The 22970-nt window shown below is 37.0% G+C and overlaps 1 protein-coding gene across 5 annotated transcripts in view; it reads left to right on the forward strand.

Annotated features, from left to right (window-relative positions):
* Positions 1 to 22970, forward strand: part of ALMS1 (ALMS1 centrosome and basal body associated protein) — a 190056-nt gene that overhangs the window by 43811 nt on the left and 123275 nt on the right. For 4 of the 5 annotated variants that reach the window (XM_069583699.1, XM_069583702.1, XM_069583700.1 and 1 more), the window contains 4 exons: positions 904 to 1021; positions 2152 to 4264; positions 4368 to 4517; positions 11308 to 11467. In XM_069583699.1, coding sequence (XP_069439800.1) covers positions 904 to 1021; positions 2152 to 4264; positions 4368 to 4517; positions 11308 to 11467 — 2541 coding nt within the window. The remainder of the gene's footprint in view (positions 1 to 903; positions 1022 to 2151; positions 4265 to 4367; positions 4518 to 11307; positions 11468 to 22970) is intronic. The other variant, XM_069583703.1, reaches the window with a different exon arrangement.

A 22970-nucleotide genomic window follows, 5' to 3' on the forward strand; every position in this document is an offset into this window, starting at 1 on the left:
AGAAATTATTAAAACTGAAAAACTTAAAAATGGGTTTATCAATTCATTCAAAAGTAGCAGCTCCATTGATGTTATAAATTAGCCTGGTTTATTAGAAAAATAACTTTCAAAATCAAAAATATTTAGAAGACTGGTGTTGTTTTACTTAAAAATATGTAATGTCTGACTTATTAGAAGACAAACAGGTTCTGATATCTGCTTCTGCCTTCAGTATGTTGCTCTATCATGTGATGTAGCTTTTGGGAAATTCCATGGTATCCTTATGAGATAATGAGAGTGAATAAAGCAAATGATACGTTAATATTATTTTGAATATCACTTTGACCCAGGCATCTTCTGGGAGTATCTTAAGGATGCCTAGGAGCCTGTGAACCACATTTTGATGTAAGATGGAAAGAAACAATCATAATTGTTAGGAGCATTTGCTAAAAAATATAGTGTTTAGGTCTAGACTGTACTGTGGCATATAAGCTATTTGAATGTGAACAGATTACTTAGTATTTTTTAAGATTTATAATCATGTTTCCCCATCTGTAAGATGACTATAATATACCTGTACTTCTTCAAAGTTGTTATGAGGATTAAATAAAATATTGATGCTGAGTGCCTGCATCTTGTTGTTGTTCAGTCGCTCAGTTGTGTCTGATTCTTTGTGGTCCCATGGACTGTAGCCTGCCAAGTTCCTCTGTCCATGGTATTTTCCAGGTAAGATTGCTGGAGTGGGTAGCCATTTTCTTCTCCAAACTTGGATCTTAATAAATGGTATTTGCTGCTGCTGTTACATTATCATACTAATGCTTGTAGAAATTTCCAGATGGCAACGTTTAGGTTCTTTAAAATATTATATAAGCCAAGCAGTTAATTATCAGCATTCCCAACATTTTTATATTTGAAACTTTGCAGTCCTACAGGACAATTTTGCTTCTCCTGATTTGCCTTTGCTGACATGTTTGACAGAACGTCAAGAGTTTGGGCCTGATTCCTTATTTCATCAAAGTGAGCTAGATTTTGCACCTCTGAGGTAGGATGATTTATTTTTGTACTTGTATGTAACCTTTTTACTGTTTGTTTTCTTGTTCTAAGTTGTTACTAAATTAATGACTTGTAGTGAGACTTTGGGGTGATGTTCTTTCTCAGTACACACTCTGAAGGTAACAAGGCCTTAAGACAGGGTACATGTTAATTTGGCAGAATAACGTGTGTAAAGATGAGGCAGGGGAGTGTAGTTTATTTAAAAATAATTTCTAATGTATTCTAGCATACTAGGCATATTTTAGTTTAGAAAGCACACTCGATTTTCTTCTTTATATATCTGCTGATTTGCTATCCATCAGCCCACTCCCGTTCCGTAAAAAGCATCCATTTCATGGTCACTTGCTTGTTTGGCATCCCCATTTTTGTCAGCCAATATCGAGTGAACCTAGTTATCTCTCTTTCCTGTGTAGGAGGGGCAAATAGGAAGTGATGAAGTAGCATGATTTTTCTAATAGAGGTATCTAAATTAAGTTATTCCAAATTAATGTCTTTTAGTAATCATGAGAGACAAGTCTCGAATTCTTTAAGTCATATTTGGAATTATCCAAGAATATGTTTTTTTCTTTTAGAAATAAAAAAGACAACGTAAATGAAAAACTATAAATGTTGACAGAGTTACAAACCTCTGCCCTTATGTTGTGTTTTACTTTAAAATCACTTTTATGAAAAGCGTTCTATACACAGTAGTCAGCCAATGATTAGGTTATGTTTTGTTTGAAGAGTAGATCACTTAAGTGGTTAAGAACATAATAACTAGTAAAAGAATTAATGCAAGTTAAATGAATATTAAATTATGGTAGGTAGTAAATTGCATATTTTAAATGGTAAAGTTTGAAATTTTCATTTAAAGAATCATCTTTGGGGCATAGTATTGTTTTGAGAGAAGCCTGAGAAAATATCAGGTCATAGGATGGTAGTTCATCATCTGTCTACAAAAAATTTGCTGTATTCAATCATTAGCCACTCTAAAGGAATTTGAAATTAGAACTTTTTTCAACATACTTTTCAAATAACCTCAAGTTTAGTAACATCAGTTTTGCATTTTTTTCATATTAGTATTTTAAAAAGATAAATGTTTTTAATGTGTTATTTATTTATTTTTAACTATGTTTTCAGGGGAATTCCTGGTAAGTCTGAAGACACTGAATGGTTTTCTCGACCGTCGGAAGTTAGTGAAGCTTTATTCCAGGCAGCCTCAGGAGTAGCTTCAGACTTAGTTAACAGTTGTTTTAGTATATCTCAGCACCCACTTATAGGTAGTACAGCTGTTAAGTCTCAGCACTCTTTGTTAACTCCTGAACAAGGAACTAAAGAAGAGACTGTTTCATCTAACACACTTGATGATCAGAAAACCTGCGAACGCTCTGGTAATTATGATGCTGTTTATTCATATATGTCATGGGAGACACAAGAAGTTATGCAGGAGCCAGCAACCAGTTTAGCCGATAAAGATCAAGTTTCTTTTTCAACTGCATCTGATATAAGTGATGAATACATAAATCCTAAAGGAAGTGACAGTTTTGATGCTTCTTACTTATATGCACAGTATGGGAACCAAGGAACTTTACAGCAATCAGAAAAATATTTAGCCAGTAAGGACCATGATGCTTATTCAGATTCATCTGACACAATTGATAGAAATAAAATTCCTAAGGAAAGTGACAATTTCTCTTTTTCAAATATGCCGTGGAGTAAGCAGGGAGCTTCACACCATCCAGAAATATATCTAATCAGTAAGGATCGTGTTTCTTTTCCACATGAAGTTGCTCCTTATTTTAATAATAAAATGCCACATTCTTTCTGGCATTGTTTGTTGGGATCAGGAGGAAGCGAGGTTCCCTTGATGTCTGATAGTCATTATTTTGAGAGTGTTTGTTTAAGGGCTCCTGTTGAGAATGAGGTGAAACAAAAGGTGGAGAGTTATAAAAGCAATGAAGATCTGGGGAAAGGATTATCTCAATGTTTTGAATTAAAGGAGAATAGAAATACTTTAATGTTTTCAGAGGTGCATCCCAGATCTTCAGAAATACAATATGTTGAGAATGTTATAGTTCCTGATAATTCTGTAGAAGTTTCAGAAGCCCATATACTCTCCCGGGGGCTTGATACCTCTACGATGGAGATTTCTGGTGGTCCTCTTCAGACTATTAAATCCAACTCAAATGAGACATCAGAACAACTGTATTTTCAAGAAGAAAGAAACCAAGAGGCAACTTCTGTTTTTGATGGGAAAAATGTTGGTGCTACGAAAAATGTAGCTTTTCAGGCAGTTATTGCCTCTATTGAACCTTCCAAGAAAGAGAGTACAGTAAATGAAATCCAAACTGACATCAACAAATCTTTAACAAATGACAGCCGAGAAAGTGAACCAAAACGTCCAGACCCTTCCCTGTTAAATTACGATGAAAGCCTTTTCCTTGATAAACTTAATCATCCACGCTATCAGTCTACTCCTGCGGTGTTTGAATCAGGAGCTTCAAAACCATTGTATAAAAAAGATGATGGTGATAGCTCCCTGTACTGGCATCACAATTTAAAATCAATTCCCAGTGCTCCTCAGGAAATATTGATTAAGCCACTTTCTGTTAGTCCAGAGCTTAAGTCATCATCTTCTTTAAGTGAAAAATCTCTCAGACAGGCTGTTGGTCTTGGCAAAACATGGTCAACTTTATTTCAGTATGGTATAGACAATGAACAGTTTCTTCCCATTGGGAAGATAAAGTCTGTTTCTGCTCTCGACCTTGCAGAGAGGTTAGGACCTTCAAACATTATTTACCCAATGAAAGTATGGACTTCAGATTCTTTGGTTTCACAAGATTTAAAGCAGCACACCTTTGAAGAAGTTGCAGATTCCTCAAACTGTATTTTGGGTAAGACTGTAAACTCTAGTTACATCATTGAAGGTCCATCTGCAGCTGTAGGAAGCAGCTTTTCAGCAAACTTGGTGGCATGTGATGCAAAGTTACAAGGTGCTTTACCAGTGATCAGTAATGCACCATTAATTGCAGTTGGCCAAAAGACATTGCTGAAAGCTGATATGGGCCGAGGTGAAATGCCTTGGCCTTTGGGAGCCAAGTGCAGTTTTACTATACATACAATTATGCAAAATGACTCCTATTTTATAGAGGGCCTGCAGGGGAAGGCTGAATCTGACATCTGTACCCTGGATGATGATACTGAATGCTGTAGCACAGATGAAAATGCTGTTGTATGCAGTAAAAGACAAGAGGTAAGACAATAAAATGACTATTGGGGAGAGACATGGTCTTTTTCATTATTGTTTTAGGAAATGGTATTGTTTGTTTTTATTTTTACTTTTTACTGTTTCCCAGATATGTGACCAAGGTGACTTGACTGGTGAGTGCGTTGAGCTAACAGGTTTAGAAAATTTGCTTGATGATCTAGAGGTTTGTGACAGCTCCCTGCAGTGGCAATCTACTGTACAGCTACCATCAAAGGAAGACAGCAGTTTTGAAGATTCTGTAAGTCTTTCTATTAGACATTTCTTGTATGGTGGGGAAAGAGATTTTAGTTGAAAAACGGGGATGAGAATAAAGGGCTATTTATATCCTCCAATACCAAATTGTGATGTGTAATCTGGTTTTCATCTGATATCCAGGAGTATGCTGCATTAATTAGAGGTTGGCATAAAAGAAATATTTGTGATTTTCGACCATGAAACTCAATAAGTTCTGTGGTGTTTTGGGAAAAAAGGCCAGCCTTTGGAGCATCCAGGCCCTTCATATTGAAATATCTTAACTCTTTCAAATTGTGCTAGCAAGAACCTCTGGGATGGTATTAAGATTAAAGTCATTTATTGCTGTTGCTGTTGCTAAGTCGCTTCAGTCATGTCTGACTCTGTGCCACCCCATAGATAGCAGCCCACCAGGCTCCCCGTCCCTGGGATTCTCCAGGCAAGAACACTGGAGTAGGTTGCCATTTCCTTCTCCAATGTATGAAAGTGAAAAGTCAAAGTGAAGTTGCTCAGTCGTGTCCGACTCTTAGCTACCTCATGGACTGCAGCCTACCAGGCTCCTCCATCCATGGGATTCTCCAGGCAAGAGGACTGGAGTGGGGTGCCATTGGAGATACTCAGTTGTGCTTTTTCCACCCTCTGGCCTTCAGTGTAACAGCCCTTGGAATAGGCCTTGAAATATTCATGTATTTCTGTCTAGAAGCCCCTGAAAGATTTTAATTTCAGACATATCTTAAAGTCAAAATTTTGTTTTATACAAGGCTTGATTTGCTTGGATCCTTGGATCTTCTGATTTTAATGGTTCTCTGGCCCCATTGCCCATCTGGTTTTGTCTGACACTGTTGGCCCCACCCTGAGTCCTTTTACCTGATAATGTATCGTTACATTCTATTAGTCATTAAATATAGTTAGGTTACATATATATGGTGTACTTAATGTTACTTTGCTTTTCCTATTTTCCCATGTATAAGATAAATATGTCATGGGAAAGCTGCTAGTTTGAGTTGCAATTATATTCTGACCTGTAGGTTCGGGTAGTTTTAAAAAGAGAAAATGAACAAAAATATTGTGGTAAGCTTTTCCTTTTATTTCAGTTTATTGAATTTATTTACAGATAGTAGAATTTATTTATAGGTAGTTTTATTTTCTTCAATATTCTAGACATTATTTACTTCTATTTTTCAGTTAATAACAATGGGGATGATAATGATAGCTAAAGTTTTGCGCTCAAACACTATGCTAAGAGGTTTACTTTATATATGATACCTCAATTCATTTAGTCCTTTGGTCAGTCGTATCAGGTAGGATTTTAGAGTTACCAAGGGAACATTTCCCTTGATACCAAAGATGGGCCAATAACAAAGATGGGCTCAATAAAGGACAGAAATGGTATGGACTTAACAGAAGCAGAAGATCATGGTGGTGTGATCACTCACACTCACCTAGAGCCAGACATCCTGGAATGTGAAGTCAAGTGGGCCATAGGAAGCATCACTACAAACAAAGCTGGTGGAGGTGATGGAATTCCAATTGAGCTATTTCAAATCTTAAAAGATGATGCTGTGAAAGTGCTGCACTCACTATGCCAGCAAATTTGGAAAACTCAGCAGTGGCCGCAGGACTGGAAAAGTTCAGTTTCATTCCAATCCCAAAGAAAGGCAATGCCAAAGAATGCTCAAACTACTGGACAATTGCACTCATCTCACATGCTAGTAAAGTAATGCTCAAAATTCTCCAAGCCAGGCTGCAACAATATGTGAACCAAGAACTTCCAGATGTTCAAGCTGGTTTTAGAAAAGGCAGAGGAACCAGAGATCAAATTGCCAGTATCAGTTGAATCATGGAAAAAGCAAGAGAGTTCCAGAAAAACATCTATTTCTGCTTTATTGATTATGCCAAAGCCTTTGACTGTGTGGATCACAATAAACTGTGGAAAATTCTGAGAGAGATGGGAATACCAGACCACCTGACCTGCCTCTTGAGAAACCTGTATGCAGGTTAGGAAGCAACAGTTCGAACTGGACACAGAACAACAGACTGGTTCCAAATAGGAAAAGAAGTACGTCAAGGCTGTATATTGCCACCCTGCTTATTTAACTTATTTGCACAGTACATCAATAGAAACGCTGGGCTGGATGAAGCACAAGCTGGAATCAAGATTGCCGGGAGAAATATCAATAACCTCAGATATGCAGATGACACCACCGTTATGGCAGAAAGTGAAGAGGAACTAAAAAGCCTCTTGATGAAAGTGAAAGGAGAGTGAAAAAGTTGGCTTAAAGCTCAACATTCAGAATACTAAGATCATGGCATGCGATCCCATCACTTCATGGGAAATAGATGGAGAAACAGTGTCAGACTTTATTTTGGGGGGCTCCAAAATCACTGCTGATGGTGATTGCAGCCATGAAATTAAAAGGTGCTTACTCCTTGGAAGGAAATTTACGACCAACCTAAACAGCATATTAAAAAGCAGAGACAGTACTTTGTCAGCAAAGGTCCATCTAGTCAAGGCTATGGTTTTTCCAGTGGTCATGTATGGATGTGAGAGTTGGACTATAAAGAAATTGAGCACCAAATAATTGATGCTTTTGAACTGTGGTGTTGGAGAAGACTCTTGAGAGTCCCTTGGACTGCAAGGAGATCCAGCCAGTCCATCCTAAAGGAGATCAGTCCTGGGTGTTCATTGGAAGGACTGATTTTGAAGCTGAAACTCCAATACTTTGGCCACCTGATGTGAGGAGTGACTCATTTGAAAAGAACCTGATGCTGGGAAAGATTGAAGGCAGGAAGAGAAGGGGACGACAGAGGATGAGATGGCTGGGTGGCATCATCGACTCAGTGGACATGGGTTTAGGTGGATTCAGGGAGTTAGTGATGGACAGGGAGGCCTGGTGTGCTGCGATTCATGGCATCGCAAAGAGTTGGACACGACTGAGTGACTGAGTTGAACTGATTATCATTTCCATTTTACAATTAATATTTAGACGGTTAAGAAACTTGCTGATAATCATTTAGCAAGTAGGGGAACTAGTATTTGAAACTATCCTTGTATATATACTTAATGAATATGCCATAAATTGCCTCCCTGTTTAACTGTTCTTCAGTGACATGAAAGCTAAGATTTTGCATTGTTTTGGCAAGAATGAAGGTCAAAGTTAGTTTTAGTAAGAATGAAAAGCAGAATATAAATTTTAAACTTAGAGTTTCTTTTTGTTGTTTTTCTTTCAGTTTTATTGAGATATAAGTTTAAGGGATATAGTGTAATGACTTGACTTACATACATCATGAAATGATTACCGCAGTAAATGTAGTGAACACCCATCATTTCATAAACATTAAAGAAACAGAAAAAATTTTTTTTCCTATTATTAGAACTCTTAGGATTTACTCTTTTAAAACAGCACTGTTAATTATATTTACACTTGAGTTTCTAATTTTTTTTGCTAAAACTACTTTTGTAACTTATGTCAACTTTTCATATAGATAAAGTATATTTGAAGCCGTGAGGATATATATTTATTTAGTTAATAGTGATGTGCTGAGATTAACTCTGACACAATTCCAGATGTTATTTGGCCTTAACTGTAACTTTAAGTGTATTTTTTTTTAGTCCAGGGAGGATGCTGTTTTCTATGTTGTCTTTGATTCTTAGGTCTCTACTATATTCTGGGACTTACATAATGCTAAATATTAGAGAAGCAGTGAGCCAGACCTGGCAGTCATCTTTCTGCATGGCTCACCTTGCTCTCAGGAGGTTTGCCTGCTGTTCAGTTTCTGCCTTATTGTCATCTGTGTCTCAGAAGAGTCGTTCACACTTGCTTGTCTCACTTTGGTACCCATCCATCGTTCTCTGAATGATTATTTGGGTATCCATTTACATATGAAGCAGGTTGGGGCTATGAAGAGAGTGTGGAGAATTGGAGTCAAAACCCTGTTCAGTTACTTTGTTAGCCTTGTACCTTGGTCAAATGATTTTGGAGGATTATTCTCCTTCCTTGTCTACGTAAAGAAATAAGCGGTATTAATCAACCTGAAACATTGTTCTATTGAATGGGGTAAGGTATGTAGCATGTATATAGTGCCTGGCTGTTAGTTCCCTTTATTTTAGTGAAATTAGATCAGGCTATTACCACGGGTTTCCTAGTCTAATTTGTTCTTTTATTCTTTCTCTCGCCTTGTTCCTGGAAGCATATTACATTCTTCTATCCTCTATAATAAAATACTGTTTTAGTATCCCTTATTTTGGCCATATAACTCTTAACTATTATTTAAGGTTGACTCCTTAGATCTCTTTCCTTTTTGTCTTGTTGGTTCCCTATCCATCCCATGGGCTTCCCTGGTAGCTCAGATGGTAAAGAATCTGCCCACAGTGCAGGAAACTGGGTTTGATTGCTGGGTCGGGAAAATCCCCTGGAGAAGGAAATGGCAACCCAATCCATTATTCTTACCTGGAGAATCCCGTGGACTGAGGAGCCTGGTGTGCCCCAATTCATGGAGTCGCAAAGAGTCTGACACAACTGAATGACTAACACCAAATTTCAAAGAATGTGTTTCCACTTAAGATTTTCCGTGTGGATGATTATTATCTCCATTTTTAGACCCTAGTACTTCTCCTGCATAGACCCATATACTGTCTTGTATGACATTTTCTTGTGAATATTCCCATCATCTCAAATTTACCTTGCCTAAATCAGAATAACTTATCTTTTGACTAAAGTCAGAGTGACTTACAGATTTTCTGTTCTTCTAGAGATGTTAACGTTTCTTGGTTTCTTTATTGTCATTGGTTCTGTCTTCATTGTTCATTATAAACTAGGAGAGAAACCAATCTTAATTTTTTTTCCCTCCTAACTCCCCTAATTTTTAGTGATATATATCTGTTGATCTCTTAAATATGACTCATCTTTTTCATTCTACATTTATTACTTACTCTAATATCTGTATATTTTGAAGCTTTGAAATTTTATTAAAGGTAAAATTGGAATAGAAATCATTTTCCCTATATTTAGAAGCTTTGGGGGAAACTGCTCTTAAACACGGTGTGCACACACAAGTATTCATGTATTTCGTATGTGATATGTACAGTTGACCTTGAACAGGGTGGGAATTAGGGGCACTGACCCTTTGTGAAGCTGAAAATCCATAGTTGGCCTCCTGTATCCCCAATTACACCAAATCTAGGATTCTTCCACATCCACAGATTCATCCAATCTTGGATCATGTGTAGTACTGTAGTATTTACTGTTGAAAAAAAAAAATCCATGTATAAGTGGACTAGTACAGTTAAGACCATGCTGTTCAAGGGTCAACTGAACATTAGTGAGCTGCATGTCTCCTTCAGCAGTAGGAGAGTTGTAAACTAAGAACTTTGTGTTATGTTTAGAACAGGGTTTTTCCACATTATTGGTTTGCTGCTGCTGCTGCTAAGTCGCTTCAGTCGTGTCTGACTCTGTGCGAACCCATAGACAGCAGCCCACCAGGCTCCCCCATCCCTGGGACTCTCCAGGCAAGAACACTGGAGTGGGTTGCCATTTCCTTCTCCAGTGCATGAAAGTGAAAAGTGAAAGGGAAGTCCCTCAGTCGTGTCTGACTCTTAGCGACCCCATGGACGGCAGCCCACCAGGCTCCTCCCTCCATGGTATTTTCCAGGCAAGAGTACTGGAGTGGGGTGCCATTGCCTTCTCCACATTATTGGTTTGGGGTTGGCTAATTCTTTGTTGTGTGGGGGTGTTCTTTGCATTTTAGGATGTTCAGTAACATCCCTGGCCTCTATTTGCTGAATGTCTGTAGCATTACCTCCACTAAAGTTAGGACAGAGAAAAATGTCTCCAGGCCTTGCCACATATTCCTTGGTGGGGGGAGGTGAGGGAGTGCAAAATCTTCCCCAGTTGAGAACCATGGGTCTAGAGAAACGATGTAGGCAGTAGAAGTAGAATTATTTATTTTCACATTCTGCCAGCTTCATAAGAGTGTTTGTTACTACACAATGAAAAAGCTTTCATAAAGAGGATAGAAAAATTTCAGACTCTGTCCTGGGAGAGCAGCACTGGAATAATATTTTAGGAAAATAAACCTACAAGTGGCATGTTGTTTTTATTGAGAGTATATGTCTACTCATATATGAATATAAGTCAGTATGCTATGAATTTGATGAAGAGTTGTATATATTTGTGTGCCAACATCACTAATAATAGTTTCTAATTTCTTTTTTAGCAAGGACTTGCTGGAAAGCCATGAAACTTCAGAAACTTCCTTTTCAGCGTTTAACTTTTATTTCATCCATTTATATTTCCTACTACTTTTGTTTCAAGAAATTTGAGGACTTATGTTTTTTGGTAACTGATCACAGATCCAGTTCTTTGGTGCTTTTATTTTTCTTCTAAACATTTGTGAATTTCTTGAAAATATTTCTGTTCTTATCTCTTTCCTTACCCTAGCATATCTTTCCTACTTAAGGAAAAAAAAAAACCCCCTTGAACTTCTCAAGACTATTATAATAGTTCAGATCCTGCAGTGTTCATACAGTTATTGTAAGGATCAAACTTCTGAGTACTAGAACACTATTATGTCTCCTCTCTGTAATATTCTGTGCAGGTTGACTTGAAAACCCTCAGAATAATTTGTAGAGCCATCTTGGAATTAACCAAATAAGATATGACCTATATATGAATTCAGGAGAGTTAAGAGTATGATCTTAAGGAACCTGGTATAACTGTTTAGCATTCATTTTCATAAAAAGCGAGGTTTATTTTTTAGTAGATGAAGTCTAAAGTTAATCTTCCTCTTTTTCATAGGTATGTCCTTCCAATACGGACATTAATGAATCTTTTTCATCTGTGTTGCCTCCATTCGTTCCTCGTGAGCCAGCTAGAGATTTGGAATATCACTCTTCAAATCTCAGAATGTTGAGGGTATCTCCTGACACCGCGTCAAGGACTGTCAGACATTTAACAGGTTCGTAGAGAAGGATATATTGTCTTTATTACTAGCTTGTTATGCCTAATTTTTAACTTTTGAACTGCAATGATGTTAACTTTGGATTAGGTATATTTATAAATCCTCAGGTATTTTATTAGATGAACCATTTGATTTTTCATTGAGTTCTTCATGACAATGTTTCTAACTGAATTACATGGAGGAGTCTGATATTAAAGTCAGTTTGTCTCTATATTCCTTTATGTGGCTTGAAGGAAGAAGGAAACTGAATGAACACAGGAGCAGATACAAGTTTATAGAGAGGAGACTGAGAAATTAATTTTGAGGTAGAAAGCAAGACTGTCTGCAGAGGGAGGTAGAGAGTTGTGGAGGTGGGTGAGGGGACTTGAGAAGAATGGCTTGGTGAAGGCTTAGAATTTATGTTAAAGTGAGTAGGTGATGGAACTGACCAAGGTTAAAAGGATGGATTGGCAGGTAGTTCGAAGAGCTGAGGTTGATGACTATCCTGGACATTTTCATGTAAGTGAAATCATACAGTATGAGATCTTTTGTGGCCAGCTTCTTTTTACTGGGTACATTTTCAACATTCATCCATGTTATAGCATATATCAGAACCATTTTTATTGCCAAATAGTAGTTCATAGTGTAGCTATATCACATTTTGTTTGCCTTTTCATCAGTTGATGGACATTTGGGCTGTTTCCACTTTATGATCATTAAGAATAATGCTGCTATATGAACATTCATACACAGGGCTTTGTGTATTATTTTTATTTCTCTTTGGTGTGTATTCATGAGTGGGAATTTCTGGTTCAAGGTAACAATGTTTAAAATTTTGAATATCTGCTAAACTGTTTTCCAGAGAATGAGCACTATATTACCTTCCCAACAGCATTATGAGGGTTCTGATTTCTTTACATCCTCAGTGACACTTGCATTTCTGTCTTTTTTACTATAGCCCTCATGGTAGGTGTGAAGTAGTATCTGTGGTTTTGTTTTTTGTTTCCCTATTCCAATCCCAAAGAAAGGCAATGCCAAAGAATGCTCAAACTACCGCACAATTGCACTCATCTCACACGCTAGTAAAGTAATGCTCAAAATTCTCCAAGCCAGGCTTCAGCAGTATGTGAACCGTGAACTTCCAGATGTTCATGCTGGTTTTAGAAAAGGCAGAGGAACCAGAGATCAAATTGCCAACATCGGTTGGATCATCAAAAAAGCAAGAGAGTTCCAGAAAAACATCTATTTCTGCTTTATTGACTATGCCAAAACCTTTGACTGTGTGGACCACAACAAACTGTGGAAAATTCTGAAAGAGATGGGAATACCAGACCACCTGACCTGCCTCTTGAGAAACCTGTATGCAGGTCAGGAAGCAACAGTTCGAACTGGACATGGAACAACAGACTGGTTCCAGATAGGAAAAGGAGTACATCAAGGCAGTATGTTGTCACCCTGCTTATTTAACTTATTTGCACAGTACATCATGAGAAACACTGGGCTGGAAGAAGCACAAGCTGGAATCAAGATTGCCGGGAGAAATATCAATAACCTCAGATATGCAGATGACACCACCCTTATGGCAGAAAGTGAAGAAGAACTAAAAAGCCTCTTGATGAAAGTGAAAGAGGAGAGTGAAAAAGTTGGCTTAAAGCTCAACATTCAGAAAACGAAGATCATGGCATCTGGTTCCATCACTTCATGGGAAATAGATGGGGAAACAGTGTCAGACTTTATTTTTGAGGGGCTCCAAAATCACTGCAGATGGTGACTGCAGCCATGAAATTAAGACGCTTACTCCTTGGAAGAAAAGTTATGACCAACCTAGATAGTATATTGAAAAGCAGAGATATTACTCTGCCAACAAAGGTCCGTTTAGTCAAGGCTATGGTTTTTCCACTGGTCATGTATAGATGTGAGAGTTGGACACACTCTTACATCCATACATGTGAAGAATTGATGCTTTTGAACTGTGGTGTTTGAGAAGACTCTTCTGAGTCCCTTGGGCTGCAAGGAGATCCAACCACTCCATCCTAAAGGAGATCAATCCTGGGTGTTCATTGGAAGGACTGATGCTGAAGCTGAAACCAATCCTTTGGCCACCTCATGCGAAGAGTTGACTCATTGGAAAAGACTCTGATGCTGGGAGGGATTGGGGGCAGGAGGAGAAGGGGACGACAGAGGATGAGATGGCTGGATGGTGTCATCGACTCATGGACATGAGTTTGGGTGAACTCTGGGAATTGATGATGGACAGGGAGGCCTGGCATGCTGTGATTCATGGGGTCGCAAAGAGTCGGACACGACTGAGTGAGTGAACTGAACTGAACTGAATGGCTAATGATGTTGAACATCTTTTGTTGTGTTTATTGGACAGTTATATATCTTCTTTGGAGAAATGTCTGTTAAAATCCTCACTCACTTTTTAATTGGTTTATTAACTTTTTGTTACTGCATTTTAGGAGTTCTTTGTATATTCTGGATATAGGTCCCTTATTAGAGATGTTATTTGCAAAAATTCTTCCACTCTTGTTATCAGTTCACTTACTTGATGGTATTGACTTCACAGAATTTTTAATTTTGACAAGATAAATTTTTATTTTATGTTTTTCTTTTTTGAAGTTAGTTTTAAGTAGTGGTAAAATACTGATAATGTTTCATCTTAGCTATTTTTACATATGTAGTTCATTGGCATTAAATACATTCACATTGTCATGTAAACAATGTCATGCATTCACAAAGCTCTTTCATCTTGTGAAACTGGAACTCTGTATCTAAATATTAAAGGATAACTCCCCATTCCCTCCTACTTCCCCATCAACCATGGTTCTACCTTTCACCTCTGCTGTGAATTTGAGTACTCTAGGTACCTCATATAAGTGTTTGTCTGTGACTGATTCATTTCACTTAGAATAATGTTTTTTAAGTTTTATTCATGGTATAGCAGGTGTCAGATTTCTTTGAATTTGTAGATTTTGGGGGAATATTGCCATATTAATAATATTGCATATTTTGATCTGTGGATGTGGGATTTCTTTTTGTTTATTTAGGTCTTCATTTCTTCCAACGTTTTGTAGTTTTCAGCATACAACTCTTGTATGTCCTTGTTAAATTAATTTCAAGTATTTAAATCTTTTTGATGTTACTATATATGGAAATGTTTTCTTAATTTCATTTTTGGAATAGTCACTGCTAGTGTATAGAAATAAAGTTTAATTTTGTATGTTCATCTTGTAGCTGGCAACCTTGCTGACCTACCTCTTTGTTATTCCTAATAATTTTTTGTGTGGTTTTCTTTTTTGTATACAAGCCAGTGTCATCTGCAAATAGAGATGTCTTCTTCCTTTCTAGAATGTATTCTTTTTTGTATATTTCCCCAGTTGCCTTGACAAGAACCTTCAGTACAGTGTTGCCTATAAGTGGCAAGAGCAGTCTTCTGCAGGTCTTTGTGGGAACGTCTTTTACTATGTGAGCTGAGGGGTTTTTGTAGATGCCCTTTATCAGGTTGGGGAAATTGTTTTTTATTTGTAGTTTCTAGAGTGCATTTATCAGAGAAGGCAATGGCACCCCACTCCAGTACTCTTGCCGGGGAAATCCCATGTATGGAGGAGCCTAGTAGGCTGCAGTCCATGGGGCTGCAAAGGGTCGGACATGACTGAGCGACTTTACTTTTCACTTTCATGCATTGGAGAAGGAAATGGCAACCCACTCCAGTGTTCTTGCCTGGAGAATCCCAGGGACGGGGGAGCCTGGTGGGGTCTACAGAGTCTATGGGATCGCAGAGTCGGACACGACTGAAGCAACTTAGCAGCAGCAGCAGCGGCAGCAGAGTGCATTTATCACGTAAAGGGTGTTAGATTTTGTCAGACGCTTTTTCTGTATTTTTAAAACGGTGGTTGTATGTATGATTTTTGTTCTTTAGTATTATGAAGCATTATTAATTAATTTTCAGATGTTGAGTCAACCTTGCTTTCTTGGTTATAAATGCTACTTGGTTATGGTGTATAATCCTTGTGTGTGCTATTGGATTCATTTTACCAGTGATTTTGGGGGGGGGAATTTTGTGATTCATGATAGATATTGATGTGTAAATTTCTTGCCCCCCCCTTTTTTTTTTTGGTTAGGTTTTGGTACAAAAGTAACACTAGTGTCATAAATTGAGTTAGAAGTAATTTGAGTTTTCTTTGTCTTTCTCTTTTTGTGAGTCCCTGTTGTAGATCTTTTTGAAGAAATTTTGATTTCTCCTTTTTCTAATCTCTATTTTTTCTACTTCTTAAAGCTTTTTGCATTTTAATTTCTTTTTATTTCCTTTCTTGCATTTGTTTTAGTTTGTGCTTTTTATTGTTTCTTATGATGAAAGGTTAAGTTATTGATTTGAGATTTGTCTTTTTAATATAGGTATTTATGTTGATAGATTTCTAAAGCCTGACTGCACGCATTAACTTTTGGTTTGTTGTGTTTTTGTTTTAATTCATCCAACCTGTTTCCTAATATAATTGTAGGAGTTCTTTTAAACTTTGTTGAGGCATGTTTTATGTCCTGTGGTATAGTTTATCCTGTAGAATGTATGATTTGCACTTGAGAAGAATGTGCATTCTGTTGTTGTTAGGTGGTGTGTTCTATACATGTGGCTTAGTTCCAGTGGGTTGATAGTGTTCAAGTCTTCTGTATCCTTGTTGATCTTCTGCTAATTTTCTCCATTTTTGAAAGTAGGGTATTGAAATCTCCAACTATTATTATTTATTTCTCCCTTTTCTGTCAGAATTGCTTCATATGTTTTGATATTAAGTGAATCTATGTTTCTAATTGTTATATAGTCCTGATGAATTGGGCGTTTGGTTGTTATACGTTGCCCCTCTTTAATTCTAGAAGCAATTTTGGTTTGTTTTGTTTTAAAGTCTATTTTGTCTTATATCAGTGCTGACATCCCACTTCTTGTGGTTGCTGCTTGAATGTCATCTTTACTCATCCCTTTACTTTTAGTCTACTTATTTTTTGAAGCTCAGGTTGATGTCTTATAAGTAACTTACAGTTGTATCTTTATTTCTTAATTCCAGAATGATAGTCTTTGCCTTTTAATGTGATTGTTTAATCCCTTCACATTTAATGTAATTATTGATAAGATTGGGTTTATATTTGCTGATTTAGTTTTTGTTTTCCATCTATCTCATGTCTTTTTTTTTTCTTTCCTCTTTTATTGGCTTTCATTGCATTAAGTGAATATTTTCCAGTATTTTAACTTCTTTAATAGTTTTCTAGCTAATTAACAATATTATTAGTGGTTGTTCTAGGACTTAGAAAATTTATTTTAACTTACCAGAATATGCCCCAAATTTATACTAACTGAATTCTAGTGTGATAAAGAGGTGTTTCTGCTGTATAGATCTGTTCACTCCCTGTATTTGCTATTCTTTTGGTATATAATATACCTATATGTTACAAACCAAGGAGTACATTATTACATTGTCATAATTATTCATATAATTTTATGGCTTTTAAAAAAGCTTAGAGAGCACAAACGTGTTTTTTAGGGCTTATTGCATTTGTATTTGAAGTTACCGTTTTCTATTTCTTATTTGTTCCTGTGGACTTGTTATCATCCAGTGTCATTTCCTTGCTGTACTCTTTGTTCTCATGTACCTCCTTTTGTTGTTGTCAAATATGTCACATTTCTGTGTGTTACAGCTCCAATAATACGATTAGATATTTTTATGTAAACGTCCTTTTAAAATTTGTTGGAAGAAAGGAAAATATGCAAGTATCCCGTTTTTTTCTAATTACCTAATATAATTATCTTTACTAGCACTATTTGTTTTGTTATGTAAATTCAAATTACTGTTTGGTATCACTTGCTTTCAACCTGAAGGACTTTCTTTTGTATTTCTTGTAAGATGGTCCTGCTACCAACAGTTGCTCTCAGTTTGTATATGTCTGGAAATATTTGTATATGTTTGGAAGAGTTTTGCTGGATTTTGAATTCTTAGTTGACAGATATTTTCTTTCAGTACTTTGAATATGTCTTTCCTCTGTATTCTACCTTTATTTATTGTTTCTGATGAGAAATCAACTGTTACTCTTATTAATGTTCCATTGTGTGTGACTTGGTTTTTCTTACTGTTTTCAGAGTATCCTCTTTCAACATTTTGATTATGATGTGTCTGTTTATCTTACATTGAGTTCACTTGGATTGTTAGATATATAGGGTGTTTTTCATCAAATTTGGGAAGTTTTCAAACATTATTTCCTTTGAGTATTTTTTTTCCCTTTTCTGCCTCAGATAATCCCCCATTACACATGTGTCAGTGTGCTTAGTCTTGTTTAATAGCTCTCTGAGCCTTTGTTCATGTTCTTTTATTCTTTTGGGGGGCTGTCCTTCATCCTGCATAGTCTCTGTTATCATCACGTTCACTGATTCCTCTGTCTGTCCCTATTTACCGTTGAGCCTCTAGGAAGTTTTTCATTTCAGTAATACTTTTCAGCCCCAAATGGAAGTTGAACTTCCATTTGGTTCATTTATAATAAGTACTATAACCTTACTTTATATTTATGAGACATTGCCATTACCTTCTTTTAGTTTTTAAGCATGATTTTCTTTTCTTCTTTGAGCATATTTATAATAACTGCCTTGAAATCTTTGCTGGCCAGATCCAACCTGTGGGTCTCTTTAAAGGCAGTTTCTATTGGTTACTTATTTTTTTTCTATGAATAGTTCACTTTTTCTTTGTATGTCTCAATGTTTTTATAAACTGGACATTTTAGATAATATATTGTTGTAGCCCTGGATGCTAATTGCTTCTCTGGTGCTGAGAATATTTGTTATTGTTTTGCTCGTCTGATTATTAAAATTTTTCTTAAAAGATGTATTTATTTATATTTGGTTGTGCTGGGTTTTTGTGGGTGCATGGGGGCTTACCTGTAGTTGTGGTGTACAGGCTTCTCATTGCAGTGGCTTCCTTCTGTAGCTGCGGCGCACTGCCTCTGGGACATGTGGGCTCAGTAGTTGTAATGCAAGGGCTCAGTACTTGTGGAGACTGGGCTCAGTTGCCATGTGACATGTGGAATCTTCCCAGACTAGGGATTCAACCTGTGTCCCCTGCATTGGCAGGTGGATTCTTAACAACTGGACCACCAGGGAAGTCCTGTCTAGTAATTTAAATAAATCTAATGTTTCTCTGGCATTATGGACCTTCCGAATTCACTGGAAACCAGAGGCTTTGGTATGTGTAGAGCTTCTCTTACTGTGATCTCCATCCATTCTCCCCTCCTCTGCCTATGGTTTTAACTCAGTTCTCTTTTACTGTCTCCTGTTTTCATCTTCTTGTTCAGTTCAGTTCAGTTGCTCAGTTGTGTCCGTCTCTTGGTGACCCCATGCTCTGCAGCATGCCAGGCTTCCCTGTCCCTCACCAACTCCTGGAGCTTGCTCAAACTCATGTCCATCCAGTTGATGATGCCATCCAACCATCTCATCCTCTGTCATCTTTTTCTCCTCCTGCCTTCACTTTTTCCCAGCATCAGGGTCTTTTCCAGTGAGTCAGTACTTCCCATCAGGTGGCCAAACTGTTGGAGCTTCAGCTTCAGTATCAGTCCTTCCAGTGAATATTCAGGACTGATTTCCTTTAGGATTGACTGGTTTGATCTTGCAGTCCAAGGGACTCTCAAGTATCTTCTCCAATGCCACAGTTCAAAAGCATCAATTCTTCGGCCCTCAGCTTTTTTTATGGTCCAGCTCTCACATCCATACATGACTACTGGAAAAACCATAGCTTTGACTAGACAGACTTTTGTCGGCAAAGTAATATCTCATGCTGTCTAGGCTGGTCATAGCTTTTCTTCCAAGGAGCAAGCGTCTTTTAATTTCATGGTTGCAGTCATTATCTGCAGTGATTTTGGAGCCCCCCAAAATAAAGTCTGCCACTGTTTCCAGTGTTTCCCCAACTATTTTCCATGAAGTGATGGGACTGGATCTTAGTTTTTTGAACATTGAATTTTAAACCAGCTTTTTCACTCGCCTCTTTCATCAAGAGGCTCTTTAGTTCTTTGCTTTCTGCCAAAGGGTTGTGTCATCTGTATATCTGAAATTATTGTTATTTCTCCCAGCAGTCTTGATTCCAGCTTGTGCTTCATCCAGCCCAGCATTTCACATGATGTACTCTGCATATAAGTTAAATAAGCAGCGTGGCAATATACGTACTTGTTGTACTCCTTTCCCAATTTTGGACCAGTCTGTTGTTCCATGTCTGGTTCTAACTGTTGCTTCTTGACCTGCATACAGATTTCTTAGGAGGCAGGTAAGGTGGTCTGGTATTCCCATCTCTTGAAGAATTTCTCACAGTTTGTTGTGATCCACACAGTCAAAGGCTTTGGTGTAGTCAATAAAGTAGAAATAGATGTTTTTCTGGAACTTTCTTGCTTTTTTGATGATCCAGCGGATGTTGGCAATTCAATCTCTGGTTCCTCTGCCTTTTCTAAAACCAGGTTGAACATCTGGAAGTTCTTGGTTCAAGTACTATTGAAGCCTGGCTTAGAGAATTTCGGGCATTAATTTGCTAGCGTGTGAGATGAGTGCAATTGTGTGGTAGTTTGAACATTCTTTGGCATTGCCTTTCTTTGGGGTTGGAATGAAAGCTGACCTTTTCCAGTCCTGTGGCTTCTGCTGAGTTTTCCAAATTTGCTGGCATATTGAGTGCAGCGATTTGAAATAGCTCAACTGGAATTCCATCATCTCCACTAGCTTTGTTTGTAGTGATAATTCCTAAAGGCACACTTGACCTTGAGGAAGTCCCTAAGTACAGACTGTCTTTCCATTTCTTTGGGTCTTCCATTACTTTCAACTGTGTCTTATTTATAGTTTTCAGCATACAGATCTTTCACCTCCTTGGTTAAATTTATTCCTAGGTATTTTATTCTTTTTGATGCAATTGTAAGTGTGATTGTTTTCTTAATTTTGTTTTCTGATCATTCATATTTACTGCATAGAAATGTAACTTTTTTTGTATAGTGATTTTGTATCTCACAACTTTACTGAATTCATTTTTTTTGTTGTTGGAGTCTTTAGGGTTTTCTGTATATAGCATCATGTTACCTGCAGTAGAGACAGCTTTTCTTCTTTTCTGACTTGGATACCTTTTATTTCTTTTTCTTGCCTAATTACTCCACTAGGACTTCCCAAACTAAGCTGAGTAAAAGTGATGAGAATGAGCATCCTTGTCTTCTTCCCAATGTTAGAGGAAAAGTATTTAGGTTTTCACCCTTGAATGTGATCTTATATAACCTTTATGTTGAGGTGCATTCCTTGTATATCCCTTTTGTTGAGAATTCTTATTATAAGTGGGTAGTAAATCTTGTCAAATGCTTTTTCTGTGTATATTGAGATCATATAATTTATCCTTCATTTTGTTAACAAAGTGTATTTCACTGATTGATTTGTTAATGTTCCCTGGAATAATTTCCACTTGATTATGGTATAGCACCCCTTTCATGTATTGTTGAATTTGGTTTGCTCATATTTTGCGGAGGATTTTTAGGTCTAAATTTATCAAGTCTTCAATTTAGATCTAAATTTATCAGGCCTGTAATTTTCTTTTTATGTAATGTCCTGGTCTGATTTTGGTATTAGGGTAATGATAGGTTAGTGAAGTGAGCTTGGAAGTGTTCTCTCTTCTACTTTTTAGAAAAATTTGGTAAGTGTTGGTTTTAATTCTCTGAATGTTTCATAGAATTCAGTTCTATAAATTCTGGACCTGGACTTTTATTTGTTGGGATACTTTTGAGTACTGATTCAATCTCCTTACTAGTCTGTTCAGATTTCTTGTTTCATGATTGAGACTTGGTAGATTGTATTGATATGTTTCTAGAAATTTATCCATTTCTTCTGGGTTGTCAAATTTGTTAGTCCATAATTGTTCCTAGCAGTCTCTTATCCTTATTATTTCTGTGCTATTATTTGTAACATCTTTTTCATTTCTTAGTTTATTTGTGTCCCTTTTTTCTCTTCGGAATCTAGCTGAAGGACTATCAGTTTATCTTTTTAAAGAACAAGTCCTTAGTTTCATTGATCTTTTACACTGTCTTTTTAGTCTCTATTTTATTTATTTCCAGACTGATCTTTGTTATTTCCTTCCTTTCTAACTTGGAGCTTTATTTTTTTTTTTCTAGGTCTTTGAGTTGTAAAGTTCAGATGTTTATTTGCTGTTTTTCTTGTTTCTTGACGTGGTTATTTGTTGCTATAACCTTCTCTCTGAACTTTTTGTTGTATCCTCTTAAGTTTTAGTATGGCATATTTCCATTTTCATTTGTCTGCAGGTATGTATTTTTTAATTCCTTTTTGATTTTTTTCTTTGACCCATTGGTTGTTCATTTTGTCAGTCTGTGTTGATTTATTAATTTTCTAGCTGTTTTTTTCCTCACAAAGATTTCTGTAACCCATATTCCTTCTCAAGTTACTGTGTAGCTTATATTCGTTTTTAGTTTTCTTGACGAGTTATTACTTGGTACTTTAGTTCTTTGCAATCATTAGTCATTAACTCAACCTGTTTCATCATATATTCAGCTACTTTTTTTGTTTTAAAACTCATTAATGGTTTTAGAATGGCTATTTGTTTTAGTGAAAGGAGTTCAGAATTAAGAGTTAGAATTAAAGGGTTAAAGGGCCTGGCAATTAAGGTACAACTATTCAAAATGTAGTCTGAGGGTCAGTAGTATTGTGCATTATCAGGGAGCTTGTTAGAAATGCAGGATTTCAGCTTTCATCCCAGACCCACTTAGTGAGAATCTGCAAGTTAACAAGATCTTCTCAATGAAAAGCACTGTTGCTTCATCATCTTTGAAACTTACTTTCCCTCTGTGTAAGGTATAGATCATGTTTGCTGTATATATTAATCATCTATCACCATCTGTCATACCAAGTTTTAATAATTTATTGTCTGCTTTCTTCTGGTAGAATGTAAACTCTGAGGCAGAATTGGAATGCAAGCTTTGTTTGCTGCTCTATTTCCTATATCTAGAACAGTGGCTAGAACAGAGTAAACATTCATTTTTTTGAATCACCAAGTGAATGTCAAATTTTGTTACTTTTATTGCAGTTATTTATTTTTTACCGTTACTCAGAACTACTTTCATTTAGAATTACTGTCTTAGATAATACAGTATCAGAATTTGCCTGTAATGCAGGAGACCCCAGTTTGATTCCTGGGTCTGAAGATCTCCTGGAGAAGGGATAGGCTACCCACTCCAGCAATGTTGGGCTTCCCTGGTGACTTAGACGGGAAGGAATCCACCTGCAATGCCAGAGACCTGGGTTTGATCCCTGGGTTGGGAAGATTTCCTGGAGGAGAGCATGGCAACCCACTCCAGTATTCTTGCCTGGAGAATCCCCTTACAGAGGAGCCTGGTGGGCTACAGTTCCTGGGGTCACAAAGAATCAGACGTGACTAAATGACTAAGCACAGCACATTAGATAATACAAATATAGCATGTTTCCATTGTTGCAGAAAGTTCTTTTGGATGGTACTGCTTACCCTTT

The sequence above is a fragment of the Ovis canadensis genome, chromosome 3, assembly GCF_042477335.2.
Source record: "Ovis canadensis isolate MfBH-ARS-UI-01 breed Bighorn chromosome 3, ARS-UI_OviCan_v2, whole genome shotgun sequence".
Lineage (NCBI taxonomy): Eukaryota > Metazoa > Chordata > Mammalia > Artiodactyla > Bovidae > Ovis > Ovis canadensis.